This window comes from Chiroxiphia lanceolata, chromosome 17, assembly GCF_009829145.1.
Source record: "Chiroxiphia lanceolata isolate bChiLan1 chromosome 17, bChiLan1.pri, whole genome shotgun sequence".
NCBI lineage: Eukaryota > Metazoa > Chordata > Aves > Passeriformes > Pipridae > Chiroxiphia > Chiroxiphia lanceolata.
The window spans coordinates 1,323,443-1,338,280 of NC_045653.1; the positions used below are offsets into that span (position 1 = coordinate 1,323,443).

General features: G+C 48.0%; 1 protein-coding gene across 2 annotated transcripts in view; it reads left to right on the forward strand.

Annotated features, from left to right (window-relative positions):
* The first annotated feature begins 7,832 nt into the window (after window positions 1-7,832).
* Window positions 7,833-14,838, forward strand: part of LOC116795353 (ubiquinol-cytochrome-c reductase complex assembly factor 1) — a 49,011-nt gene continuing 42,005 nt past the window's right edge. Inside the window, exons 1-3 of one of the 2 annotated variants that reach the window (XM_032705016.1) lie at window positions 7,833-7,896; window positions 11,593-11,697; window positions 13,308-13,412. In XM_032705016.1, coding sequence (XP_032560907.1) covers window positions 7,873-7,896; window positions 11,593-11,697; window positions 13,308-13,412 — 234 coding nt within the window. In that variant the 5' untranslated portion in view covers window positions 7,833-7,872. The remainder of the gene's footprint in view (window positions 7,897-11,592; window positions 11,698-13,307; window positions 13,413-14,838) is intronic. The other variant, XM_032705017.1, reaches the window with a different exon arrangement.

A 14,838-nucleotide genomic window follows, 5' to 3' on the forward strand; every position in this document is an offset into this window, starting at 1 on the left:
GAAATATAGAGTACAGTACTCTATTGAAAGTGTGTTGTATGAGCTGAACTCCCTTCATTGATAGTTTTCCAAAACACACAGCTGCAATAATCTTTATCCAGGAGAAGGGAATAAATTAAGTCTGAACACCTCTGCATATAGTACAGTACAGTGTATAGCCCTGCACCCCATATAACCTCGGAGCGGTAATGGAAAGCTGAAGGAGGCGCAAGTGGAAAACCTCTCCGAGCAGCAAACACTTTCTTCTTCAGAAAGCAGACAGATGGGAAGAAAAGCTCATGAAACAGAGGCGGCTTAAGTACTGGGATGTCTTGTTTCTGAAGCAGTCTGCTCAAGTCGTTGAGACTCTGGTGGCAGGGTGCCAAAGCACACTCCAGGTTTGACAGGTGGGGAGGGGAAAGTCCTGGGCTTGCCCCGGCAAACAGGGAGTATTGATGGCCAACTGACGTGAACAAATAGGAGTTTATCATATTTAACAGTAGCAGCAGCCACTAGGATATAGAAGCCTGGAAAAAGCAACCAGGTCCTATTTCTACACCCTCTGAACAGTTCAGCCATGGAGTTCAGGTTGTGCTTGCCAGGCTTCACCAAACTCAGTGAGGTGCAGCACTGAGCTGCCTGTTCTGCTTCATGTCTGCTTTTCCTCCTGCAGCACTGGTGCAGGAGAGGGATAACTCCCTGCTGGAGACCAGAGCAAGGACCTCTTTGCACCCCTAGCCAAGGAATTCCAGATCAGGGAATTGATCTTCATCCTTGCCAAACCTTTTAAGGTCCATAATCCTAAGGATTGTAAGGATTGAAAAAGATATCTTAATTTCATATTTTTAAATAGCATTGATCCTGGGAAATGGCAGTAGAAAAATGTATGCACATTGATGCCCAAAAATGAGTCTTATGGGAAGGATTAAGCATCTTTATGCTGCTAAAATATAATTAACTTCCATTAAAAGTCCTTTTTCAGCTTGTAATGTCTTCTGAAGGGTGGACTCGGTCTCAAAGTGTCCCGATTTACTCTGTATAAAAAGGAGAAAAATTTTGCAAAAGCAAAGTGTGTTGAATTTATGAACTATCAGTTCAACCTTAGAAATGCCCTTTTCCTTCAGCTACAGCCAGAGGTAGGAATCCAGCGAGCCCGGGTTTCCCCATGCGGTCAGATGGCCCCTCACCACACTGCTGGAACTCGGAGTTCTGCTAAGAGCAGTGCAGAGACATCCAAGAAAGCTCTGGAAGAAGTCAATCCACATATACCAGGGCTCCAAGGTATATGTTATCACTGATCTATGCTTCGAGTCCTAAAGGAGTGCATGAGACAGGAGGCAGTGCCAGACCTGCACTGGCTCCGGGGGTACATACAAGGCCCTTTCAGAACCTGGAGCACTGGGAAAGACACTCACATAGCTGAGGGGGCCAGCTGGCACTCCTGCTCTATTGGCACGGAACCAGAGTTAATAAGACCTGCTGGACCTGAACTGAGTTTTTTTCAGTTGGGTTTCTCTTTATCATGATCTTCAGAATGTCCTGGAATACCCATACAGACTGTTTTCCCTCTTGTTAGCTGGAGTGTCCCAGCCCTGCTTGTCCCAGGTAACATGGACAGATCCTCTTTCCTCATATGGTCATAAGACTTCTTTAACTTTCCTTCTGCAGAAGCAGGAGCAGGTGGTTAAAAAGGCATTTGAGACTGAGCAGAGGAAAGATCGAAGCTGAAAGATATGTACTTTTGCCCTGGTCTAAAGCTCTGTTTGTTTTGCAGGAGGGAGCTCTCCCCAGCAAATACTGGGCTAACAATTGCCTTATCGAGCTGATTTTGATTCTTCATGTGACTGAGAAGAGAAAAATACAAGAGGCTTTTATGGGACTTTATATATTTACAATATTTCAAAATGGTTTATTAAGCCACATAGTTATATTTTAAATATAAAAGCACAGGCCTACATAGAAATGATCTGTCTGCTTTTCCCTGTGAAAACAGGAAAAGCATGTGCTACCATACCATTTGAAAGAAAATTATGTACTGATGCTGGAAGATCAAATATCTAAACACCTTTGTTTAGAAGTTAATGACCACTGAACCAGCCTGGGAGAGGTTAAATCTGTAATCTCAGGACCACAATAGCCCAAGGATCTCTGTGCAGTGTATGGAAAGTCTTTTGAAAGTGGACAGAAATACACAAATTAAGAAAACACACAGAAAATCAGTTCCCTGGTGAGTTAGACACAGAGGGTCTGACTGCAGAGTGGTCTGCAAGAACATCATCCCTGCAGAAGAGGAAGAATTGTGGCAAGTAAAAAATACCAGGAGAGGTCATAAAGGTGCCTGTGTCTGCAGTCTGAAAAGTGGAAAATCCAGGAAAGATTTAACCTGCAGATTCCAGCTTGGATGTTTACGCTACCAGTAGGATTCTGGAATTCCTCACTCTCTCCCTCCTGTGCCTCTGCCCTCCCCCAAACTCTCAGTATGTGCTTGTTGCTGTCTCCATGCAGCGGTGCCCGCTGAGTCTCCTCTCTCGTTCTCCCCAGGCACATGCACCCAGCCCTGCCACTGCTGTTCTCCAGCATGTCTTAGCACGTTCAGGGAAGGATGTCCCTCTGTCCCTCTTTGTTTTCCATTTCTCCTTCACTTAAACTGCTCTAGATTGCTTTCTCTCAGTCCTTGATTTGTGGCCCCTTATGTCCTCCCTATAACAGCTCCTCTTGGAATGGTAAACTCAAAGCCAGGCCTGCAAGTAAGGGAGAAGACAGGATTGAGGCCAAATCAGGAGCTCATTAAATATATTAAAAAATTTATTATTATTATAAATAATGATAAACTTATTTTATAATTCATTATATACATTAAATATCATCATAGCCTTTTTGAGCCTTCTTTCCTGTTCAGCCACCTGGTTGTCAACACACCTGAGGCCATTGTTGATGTTCCCCAACATGTTTCAGCACACACGTCACAGCAAGTCTGTGTGCCACTTTGGTGGCCTCGGATGACAGGACACCAGCAGCCAGATGGGAACTCTGCTGCCCTGGCTCTGGGACTGCTGGTTGCTCCTCCACAGGGAGGAGTCATTGTCACTGAGGTGAGACCCACGCAGCCGTGGAGCTGCCCACTGAGCAGAGCTGAGTGGAGGAACTTAAGGACAGCAAAAGTGTACCTAAAGGATAATAAATTGCCAGTGCTCTGACTGAGGGAATCCCTTTAGAGCTGAAATTGAAATTCAGGTCCATAGGCAGCTCTTCATGCTCCATGTCCCACTGGAGGCAGTGTGCTGTGCTGGCCTGTGCCCTGAGGCAGCTGTGTCCATCCAGGCTGACAGGGAAAGGGCTTGGTGCTAAATGGGAATGATGGAACTGTGACAGGCTGAGGAATCTTAGGAAGGACAGCAACTTTCTCCAACTGAAATGTGTGACACCTTCCTGTGCATCATCAGGTAGGACTAACACAAACCCAGGTGAGTGTCAGTATTTATCACACAGATCTGAGTTATAAAGTGCCCGCTGTGATGGACAGACCATGTCACACCACTGAGAGACTCTGCTGGTGGCAGGAGCCTTTTCTCTGCATGACTACACACTGTAGGGCTTCTTAAGCTTCATCACCTTTAATGACTGTAACTCATTAATGGCAGAGGGTTCAGAAAAGTGTAATCATTCTCCTCCACCACCTTCTCACAAAAAATTTGCTGTTAACAATGGTATTTAATACTGCTTTGAGTCTGATACATGGAGGACAGCTTAGCAATTAGAAAGAAGCAGAACTAGTTTTAACCTTCCTGCCTAGAATTCGCCACAGGCACGAGAATGAAATCTAATGTAACATTTCCCTGACAGAGATCCACAGTTCCCTGTGTTGTTCAACATCCAGCCCTGTGTCAGAACAACTTGTTCATGAAACACAAATTGTCAGACACAGTTAGAGCCCTTTCAGCAGATAGCTGTGGCAAGTCAGAACATCCCAGGAAAGACCAGCTGCAGGGATGCCTGTGGAAAGGAAGTCCAGGCAGGTGATTCCATTGGCCCCCTGAGGCCTGACATTTAAGAACATATGAAAGATTTCTAAGGACTACTGTGGAGTTTCAGGGCCATTAAAGCAGCTGCTACTGCCCTCTTGAGAAGCTGACATCCCAGTTAACGTGCTGGGAAAGGGAGGAGGAGAATATTATAGTTCCCCAAGCCCTGTAAGGCAGCGCTGCTGCCGGGAGCACAGCCTCACTCCCTGCCCCAGCTGCTGCTGCTCACATCTGCACCAGCACTGGCGTTTGTGAGGTGATGTGGATGTGATCCAGATTCAGTCTAACCTGGCAAAACAAGCCTGCTCAGTTCACCCCATTGGGTCACTGCTCAGGCTCACTCTGCGGCCTCGTGAGAGCCGGGGCCAGCAGCAGCCAGGGGCAGGGAACACGCAGCAGGGACAGGTGGGATGGCTCCTGGCAGGAACAGGTGGGATGGCTCCTGGAAGCAAGCTGCTGGCTCTGGGGGGCTCTGGGTGAGGGGCTCTGCCCTGTTCTCCTGGTACTATCCCAGTGCTGGTACCTGTGCAGGCTCACAGTGATGCTTGGGGCAGCCAGGGTGGCCTGACCAACCTCAGCCAGAGAACCTGCAGCTGCTTCCACGCTGCTCTCTCTGCTGCTCCTGAGCTCAGACAGAGCCATGCCCCAAGGACAGGGCTGACAGCAGCGGGCAGGCACAGACCTGCCACCTTCACCCCTTCTGAACTGAACCCCAGCACTGGCCTAGAGCCTCCCCTGCTGTTGCAAAATGTGGAATATGTCAAGATTATTTTAAGTCAGGATGTTCTGTGTAAGGTCTTTGTATACTTTCAAGGCTAATAAGCAAGAAAGAAGACCTGATCAGTGGAACAGGCAGCAGGAGCACCCCCTAGTCATGGACAACCTGGAGCTAACAAGCTTTAAGGAGGTAGTCAAGATGTTGATGTATGTCTATTGCTAACTTCTATGACAAGGTGACCCACCTGGTTGATCAAGGGAAGCCAGCTGATGTGATCTTTTGGGATTTCAGTAAAGCTTTTGTTACTGTCTCTCCCAGGATCCTTCTGGACAAATTGTCCAGCCCAGAGCTGGATAAACACACCCTGTGCTGGCTGAGCAATTGGCTCAGGGGTTGGGCACAGAGGGTGACAGTGACTGGGGTGACATCAGGCTGGCACCTGTCACTACTGGGGTTCCCCAGGGCTCCATCTGGGCCCGGTGCTCTCCAACATCTCCATCAATGACTTGGACACAGCACTGGAAGAGACACTGAGCAAGTTTGCAGATGACCCAAAACTGGGAGGGGCTGTTGAGTCCCTCGAGGGCAGGGAGGGCCTGCAGAGAGACCTGGACAGATCCAAGGGCTGGGAATCACCAGCCATGGGAAGTTCAACAAGGGGAAGTGCCGGATTCTGCCCCTGGGATGGGGCAACCTTGGATGTATGGACAGAGTGGGGAATGAGAGGCTGGAAAGCAGTGCCAGGAAAGGGCCCTGGGGGTCCTGGTCAGTGGCCACTTGGCCGTGAGTGAGCAGTGCCCTGGCAGCCAGGAGGGCCAACCCTGTCCTGGGGCATCAGGGAGGGGATTGTCCCGCTCTGCTCTGCCCTGGGGCGGCCTCACCTTGAATATTGGGGCAGTCTGGGGGGACCCAATGGAAGGAAGATGTTCAGCCATCAGAGAGTCTCCAAAGGAGGAAACAAAGATGGGGAAGGGCCTTGATTTGAAGCCGTGCGAGGACACTGAGGGCACTTGGTGTGTTCAGCTGGAGAAGGGACTGAGGGGAGACCTCACTGCAGTTCCACCTTCCTGGGCAGGGGCAGAGGAGGGGCAGGGACTGAGCTCTGCTCTGGGGGGACCAGGGACAGCACCCAGGGAATTGTGTCAGGGAGGTTTAGGCTGGGTATCACAAAGAGGTTCTTCCCCCAGAGGGTGGTTGGGCACTGCCCAGGCTCCCCAGGGCAGTGGGCACAGCCCCAAGGCTGCCAGAGCTCCGGGACGGTTTGGATGATCCTCTGGGACACAAGGTGTGACTCTTGGGGATGGTCCTGTGCAGGGCCAGGAGTTGGACTCGATGGTCCTTGTGGGTCCCTTCCAACTCAGCATATTCTGTGATTCTGTGAAAATACTCAAGGTCCATATATCCTATAGCTGAACCATGTTCATTATACTACTAAAAATCATGCCTGCAGGTCAAAAAGACCTCTGGGTTATGTAACTTATATGGAAATGACTAATAGAGGGGCTGTACTTGGGAAGTTTCTAACTCTGGATTTCTGTGTGTAAATAATGCCACACAAAGTCTGGAGGGGTGCACTGGATTTGTGGAATACCACCGAGCACCCAGGCTTGCACAACTCTGGAATAAATAAACTTACTGACCTTTACTTCCACTGGGCAGACGATCATATGCAGCACCAAGAATAGGACTAGGTGCTTCCTTTCTCAAGGAAAGGTGGTGTCAGTCATGTTCAGGCCCCCAGTTCCAGCATCAGGAGCCGAGCTCCAACATTGAATAGGCCCAGGGATTGCCACAACACAAAAGCTTCCAAGTGAGAAAGGAAACACTGAGGCTTGGTGCTGTCCTTCCCATGGAAAAGCACTGTCACTCCTATTCAGGGCCCCACCACCAAAATTTATGATACCACCTCCAATACTGAATACATCCAAGGATTGTTCGCACACAAAAGGTGCCAGGACAGAAAGGTCTTGCTGGCCTTTACCCCCATGGGGCAGATGATCATCTGCAGCAGCAACAGGAGGAACAGGTGATTCCCTTCCCAAGGAAAGGTACTTTGATTCACTTTCTGGACCCAACCTCTGCAATTTGGAGCCAAGCTCCAAATCTGAGTATGTCCAGGGATTGCTCCTGCACAAAATGTGACAGGTCAGAAAGCTGTTGCTGGCCTTCACTGTTTGTTGAGGAATACATTTAGTCCAGGTAGCTCAGCTTGCAAACTGCAGACTGGGATGAAGACTGAACTCTGGGTGGGAGCAAAGAAGCTGCGAACTGAGACATACAGCAGGAGCTGGGAATTGCTGACCTTTTGGATAACAAAGGAGATGAAGACCGGTCATGACAGCGAGGGGGATGGACACAGACAGGGCAGCAGGAGCCAAAGACTTGGGAGGAAGAGCGAGACTTACACAGGTAAACAGTGAGGGTATAAAAACTCAGGGGTTCCTTGGCTGGGGGAGCTCCTCAGAGGCACCAGCTCAAGGTGTTTCTGTGTTACTGCGCCATGAATAAACTGCTTTATGGAATGAGATATCTGAAACTCTGCCATGGGAAACCTGGTCTGGGGGTGTGGGGGGTGTGTGTGAGGAGCCAAGCAAGACCTGTCAGGTCACGGTGAAGGAGCTGCAGTGCCAGCAGTGAAAGTCCCTGGCCTTTGGGAGCGTGACTGCCAGGGAGGCTCGGGAACTCCCTCAGAGTGGGAATCTCCCTCAACACTCACCTCCCGTGGGCAGCCCATAACCCGCACCCGAAATACTGGAGGATGGCGCTCTCCTTCCCACGGAGGCGCAGTTACATTAATTTATCCACCGTGTCATTATCGGCTTGTTGCACAGCGGGGAGCGAACCCCACTGTGTGCGGTAGCGCTGCTCTGCGCGCCCCTCCCGCCACTGCCGCCATTGCCCCATCGCCGCCATTGCCCCATCGCCGCCATTGCCCCATCGCCGCCATTGCCCCATCGCCGCCATTGCCCCATCGCCGCCAGTCCCCCATCGCCGCCAGTCCCCCATCGCCGCCAGTCCCCCATCGCCGCCAGTCCCCCATCGCCGCCAGTCCCCCATCGCCGCCAGTCCCCCATCGCCGCCAGTCCCCCTCCGCCCCCCGGCGCTTCCCGCGGAAGGGGAGGGCGGCGGCGGCGGAAGCGGCGCCGGGGACTGATGGCGGCGCTGGCGCGGGCCCTGGTGAGCGAGGGAATGAGGGAGCGAGGGAGGGAGCGGCGTGTGGGGCCGGGGCTGTCCCCCCGCATCCCGAGGGGTGTCAGCGGGGGCTGCTCCCGCCGCCCTCCCCTCAGCCCCGCAGTGGTTGGTGTCTGGCGAAGCAGCGGGTCGAGCTTTTCCCTGCAGAGTTTGTGTTTGCAGAAGGGTTGCTGAGGGGCCGGAGCGTGTCCAGGGAAGGGCAGAGGAGCTGGGGAAGGGTCTGGAGCACCAGGAGCTGCTGAGGGAGCTGTGAGGGAGAAAAGCTCAGAGGGGACCTTCTCGCCCTCTCCTCCTCCTGACTGGAGGGGGGAGCCGGGGGAGGTCGGGCTCTGCTCCCAGGGAACAAGGGACAGGACGAGAGGACACGGCCTCAAGCTGTGCTAGGGGAGGGTCAGGTTGGACACTAGGAGGAATTTCTGCACAGAAAGAGTGATTTAGACATTGGGATGGGCTGTCCAGGGAGGCGGCGGAGTCACTCTCCCTGGAGGCATTTAAGGAAAGACTGTTCATGGCACTCAGTGCCATGGTCTGGTGTTGGGTCATCGATTGGACTTGATCATCCTAGAGGTCTCTTCCAACCTAATTCACTCTGTGATTCTGTCGTGTGAGGGTCTGGGCTCCTGCTTGGGGCTGGAGACACGTGTCTGTCGGTGTGGGGCTCCTCTGGGTGCAGTGTGTTCTCTTCCTCGAGTTTCCCTCCTCATTTCAGGTGTTTGATACCAAGGATGATGTAAAGATTCCCATTCCTGTGTTACTGATCAGGCCCTGGCACAGGTAGCCCAGGGCAGTGGTGGAGTTACCATCCCTGGAAATGTTCAAATGCCAGGTAGATGTGGCACTTGGTGACACGGGTTAGTGGTGGACCTGGCAGTGATGGGTTGGACTCGATGGGCTTTTCCAACCCTAGTGATTCAAATTGGAAGAGTTTGGGTTCCTGTGAATGAGTGGATTTCTAGTCACTCCACTCTTTTCTTTTTTCCCATGCATTCATGTGCACTTTTCTTTCTATTGGCCTTTTAAGCCTCTGCAACAGAGCTCTTCTTTTTAGTATATAGTCTAGAAAAGGGAATATAGTCTAGAAAAGGTCTGATCTTATGCCACCACACAAATATAGGGGTGGCCAGCGCTGCTAAGTGGGGAGAGATTTCCCAGGAGCAGGAAAGGCCTTTGGCCAGAGGGCAATCTCCACTTGTGAAATGAATCCACCAAGTTCTCAGAGCTCAGGGTGTGGTTTTCACAGGCACAGTGAGCCCTGTCCTTTCCACTCTCAAGGTGAAAGCAGCCAAGCACAAACCTTCCTGAGTGCAGCTGAAGTGGAGCGAGCTTGAGTTCCTGCTTCCTCCTCCCATCCCTGCCCTTTATGCTCCTGTCCTTGCTCTGTTGCCTGCAGTTGCCTCCTCCAGCATTTTTCTTGGCCCCTATGATCCAAATTCTGGAGCAGCAGAACAGTAAAAAAAGTTTTGTGGAGTTTTAAAGCATTAAAGAGGCAGTGGTCAGCAGACAGGGAGGGGGAAGCCAGGCAGGAGGGGAGCAGGGAGAGCAGTGGGAAAGCAGTGAGGCACCAGATGGGTTCAGTTGCCCCTGGAGCCGCACCCCCAGGGCAGGGTTTGCACTGAAAACCTGCTTCTGAAGGGGAAGGACTTGCCTCCTGGGCTTACCTGTCCCTGGGCAGCTCCTTGCCCAGCTGCTGCTGGCATTCATGTGGCAAAGTGAGCTGATTCAGTTTTTCAGCCTGAGCAGACATTACTCACTGGAGGGGAGGAGATGGAGTTATTTGCCATTTTGAGATCTGAAGTGCACTGTGCTTCAGCTCAAGCACTGCTCATCCCTGGCACCTCCCAGCACTTTTTGCTGCATTTGAATTTAGTGGTTGCCTGCTTGTATAAAAGTAAATCTTCAAACTTTCCGTGTCTCTTCTTTCTACTGGAAATAAGGAAAATTACTTTTGTTGTCTGTCTTCAAGCCTTCTTTGGAGCTGCTGGTGTGTGATATCGTCCAGATGATCGTCCAGGCATTTCAGCTCTACTCACTAATACTGCCATTAGGATAAAGCTGGTTTTTACCCAAGGGATCTTGATAAATAGCTTGTCTGCTACCTAAGACTTTCCTAATGATTGCCAAGAGCATTTAGAAGACCATACAGTGATATTCTTCCATTGCCATCTTGACAAGGCAGCTGTCTGCAGGCTATTCCTGAGTAATCCTGTTCAGTTTAGGCTTGCTACTTTTTCTCTCAGCCAAGCAAAAGTGTCACTTGTAATTTGAAAAGAGGGTTGTGTTCTGCAAACGGTGATACTGGCTTAGACAAAATTCTTTAGCTCCTCATGTTCCCAGCTTTCTGCTGGTGTCTGTTTTCTTTGTTACTGGATTGTTTTATCACATCTCAGCTTTTCAGTGTGCATATGCTTATTTTATGTTTTCTTATGTCTTTGTCCAGTTTTATTGCAGTTGTGCTTTTCAACAGCTATAAACCACAGTATGTTCAAGCTCTAAGCCATATCCCAGCCTGGGCATGTTTTCCTTCTTATTACGGAGAAAAAAATCTCAAAAAAGTTCTGTCAGATCCTTGGAATCTTGTAATAATTGATTATAAAAAATGGTGACTTCTTTCTCACTGAAGTCTTTGTTAAACTGTTTATGTCAGGGCACTGGGTTACCTCAAGAAGTACTTTGTGGTACTGAACTGAAATGGTTTTTTTTGGATAGAAATATATTGTTTTCAAAATCTCACTTGCTGAGCAGTGATGTTACATTGAAAAAGCAGAAATTGAGTGAGTCATCTTGCTACAGTTGGAAACGAAGCTGTTTTTATTAGATAAAGGCAATCCCTTCTAATAATATATACATTATTTCCAGTATTAGTGTAGTGCATGTATGAAGGAGGCAAATATTGTACTAACTTGAATATTGCAGAAAATAAAAGATACAAAGAAAGTGGAGGCAAAGAAAACTCCATCTCTTTTCCATATTACTGGCATTTTCATAAGAGAAAATAATTATCTTCACTGAAATTTATTGGGACAATATGTGCTTTTGAAATACTAAAATTCTTAACCATGCCTGAGTAAAGTAAGACAAAGATGCATAAAAGCTGTGAGTTGGATGGGGGCTTTTTGGAGCTCACTCTGTCAGTTGAATGCTTCTTGAGCATTTGAATTTATTGTATAGACTGAAAAATTGTGGTGTGGTTTTGTGATGTAGACAGCCCACCATTTCCTTCCACTCATCTGTTTCTGCCATCAGACTTGGGTTGGATACTTGTACTGGAAGGCAAAATATTTTTATAATCAAAATTTATACTCCTGTCAAGCACAAGTTGGGAGTTGAATCTAAGGATTGTTAGAGTATCCTGAGCTGGAAGGGACCCACAAGGATCATTGAGTTCAACTCTGGCCCTGCACAGACACCCCAACAATCCCACCCTGTCCCTCAGAGCATTGTCCAAACCCTCCTGGAGCTCTGGCAGCCTTGGGGCTGTGCCCACTGCCCTGGGGAGCCTGGGCAGTGCCAGCCACCCTCTGGGGGAAGAACCTTTCCCTGAGATCCAACCTGACCCTGCCCTGGCACAGCTCCTTGTTGTTCTTGTTGTATGAATGAATAAAACTTGTGGAAGCAGAAGGGCAGTTAAACGGTTTCTGTATATTTGGGTCCTTTTCTCCATTGCTCCTGTCCCTGTTGCAGAGCTGCCAGGCTGGAGTAACTCAGTGGATAACAGGATGCAGTGGATTGCTCCAGACCGCCGCAGTCCCGGGCCAGTGTAGACGGGTACTCTGCAGCATTTTCCAGGTATGATATCAGAGCATGTTAAACTGTGTAAACAAAAATGGAATGAGCTTAAATTGCTAAGAAAAAGTCATGTTTTTTCAATAAAGTCTTCCAAAAGTCTTCGCCGTGTATTGCTGAAATGTCAAGGCAGCTCTAGAGCTCTCTGCTGCAGAAAGGGTGAGCTCCCACTCTTTGTTACAGGTCTTCATTCCGGCTGTGTCTTTTAATAGATCTAAGTTATTTAATTATTTAATAGATCTAAATGATCTGTCTTGAGGAGATTAAGTGCAGAAGTCCAAATGTAGGTGTCATTTTTCCAAAGCAGCTTTTACAATCCAGTCACATTTGCACATAATTTCCAGCACCTTATTCCAGAACGCTTTACTTTATAGAATGTCTCCACTGGACAGTGGCCTTGGACTTCCTAATACTGATGGATGTTGACCTTGCTGAGCACAACATTTAGTGTTGTGCCAGTGGAACCTCTGCAGTTTGGCTTCCAGCTGTGTGACAGCAGGCACAGTGCCAGGGCGTGTCTGTCCAGAGTAAATCAACTGGAGCATCATGTGGTAGCAGTTCCTGAGAAAGAGGTGAAAAAGGTGTAGAAAATGGAGAGATGCTGGCTCTCAGAACAGAATCAGAGTCTGTCTCTTGGTGTTTCCTTCCTGCATTCAATGAAACATGAGGGGGTTAAGCCTCTTCTTCATCCTCCTTTATATCACAACTCGTGCCATAGAGCCATAATGTTCAGAATTAGAAATTCTCTGTAAGCTCTTTGGCTTGAGTGTCTTTTCTCAGAGAAGACCTTCCAGTTCTAGGAAAATTGCTGGTGATTTTGTGACACAACCCTACTATTAAAGCACAGTCCATAGCAAGTAACATATGGTGCTTGGAGGAGAGAGGGAAATGAGCAGTTGTGAAGTTACTGATGAAGTTGGGCTCAGTCTGAGCGACCAGTACATTCAATACCTGTCTGGAGGTGACTGCTCTGAACAGCATATTTAGTTTGAGTTAATTTATAAACAAGGCACTGCTAAGCTGGGGGTGCTGGGAGGCTGTGAGGGGTGTTTTGTTCAGGGTGCAGCTTCTTTCCTGGGGAGCCTGCTCACTCCTGCTTGAGAGTTTTCTCTGTTGTGCAGTAGTTGTGTGATACAAGTCACGTGCTCTGAAGTTATAGTGGTTGTAGTGGTAGCTTTTATCCTGTAAATTGTGTTTTCTCAAGTCCTTCCACAAAGACAATTAAATAGGCTATAAAGCTGTAGACAAAAATAGCATAAAGTCTGTTTGTCTGCAAGGTCAGGAAAAAGAAGTATTCTTCATTAAAAGACAAAACCATAATTAAAAGTAGTGTAGGCAAGTGAAAGCAGACAGCCTGTGGTTTTTGAGTGGAGTGTTCTGCCAGCCCATTCCATCAGTACGTTTATGGAACACTGGAAAATGAATGGTGTGGAGCATCAAGCCTGGACAGCTATTTTGTTTGTAACAGTTATGATCATAAATTTGTGGGTTTTTTGATATAAAGTTTTTCAGGATTAGCCAAAACTAATTAGCAAACTAAGGGTGATTGGTGTAAAGCGAAGTCAATGATCTCTTAATTTTTCCCTTTTCTTTTCTTGTATCATTTTTACCAGAGACACAAGGCTGGCCCCTTCCAACTGTCCAGGTTCTGTCGAGGGTTGATTCAAGCCAATGGAGCCACCACGCAGCAAAACAGATCCTTTTACAATACAAATAAGGTGAGAAGAGCTGGATGTTTTTATTGTTGGAGGGCACATGTGCTGGGGATTATACAGGGACAGGAGGCAAAACACTGCCCAGAACATGTAGGAGAGGACTCAGCTTTTCTCTAAGATATTTTAGTGTGGTGAGAACAATGGGTCCAGTCATTTGAGAAGGAATTCTGTTCCTTTCCAGAAAATGAGGGGCTGGCATAGGAAGGTGCAGTTACAGCTGGGTTATAAGGATGAAGGTTGCAGTGATAATCCTGAGGGCTTCCTTCCAGTGAGGAAAGAAACTAAGTCAAGGGGAATAGTTACTGGTGTGGAGAGCAGATATTCCTTCTGTACATATTAGAAGTGACAGGATGTTTTCTGATTCTTTAGCTTGGCAATAAAGTGTGATGACAGTTTTGGTATCTGCTAAACACTGAAAATTGTCATGCAATCTACTAATAACAGCTAATTATTGTCTAATAATTTATTTACTGTTCACCTGTATTATTTTGTTAATCTGTGGTCTATGTATCTTGTACATTTGTTGTATTTTGTCTTGGAATAGGAGTTGTCTGGAGCGTGAATCAACTCCATAAGATTAGTTTACCACTTAAATTATGGGTGTCAGCATCCCTCAACTAATAATTATCCTGATTTGGCTCTTGTTAAGCCAGTGTGAAGAAAATGGCAAAATGGAATGCATGCCTGAGAAATGATAGGACAGAAGAAAGAAGAAAGTTAGGGATTGATGGGTAAAACTTCCATGAAAGCAGCAATCCCAGTTTGCTGTCTGCCTAGTAGTGTATTTTGCTGGTGTAGAGTTAGAGGTACATACTAAGAAGGATTTAGAATTAGTTATTTTGACATGGTAGAAAAAATGAAGGAAAACAAGGAAATGTGTGCAAGGGAAGAAGCCCTGGCTTCTCTTTACGTTTAGTTCTTAACTAGAGGTTTTCCTTTCTTTAGTCTATTTTTCAGTGTTTTTCAGCTGGTGAGACAAACCAAACACCTTGCAGACAGGGAGATTGAGCCATGTCAAAAGGGGTTGCACAAGTTATCGTGGCCAGAGCTAAAGGTGTAATCCAGGCTCCCAGACATGGTGCATCCCCCAGACCCTGTTCCTGCCTGCACTACTCTCTGATACCCACACAAGCAGATTTGGGAGAGCAGATCCAACAAACCAGGAGTGGCATGAAGATCTTCAAGGCAGGACTCAAGACTTGCTTTTGATGTATTGGAAAGGACCAGGGGAGGGGTCCAAGGGTTGAAAGATGAATTGGGAAACTGGTTAAAATAGCCTTGGTGTAGGAAGCCGGGCAGGATTTATGACCAGAGAGGAAGCAGTTTACAGCAGAGTAGGTTTGAGGTGGGTTTTTGGACAGCAACTTCATTATTTTGAATAGAGAAGTACTTACTCATCTTTGAAATGTGAACTTGACTGTGCACTCCT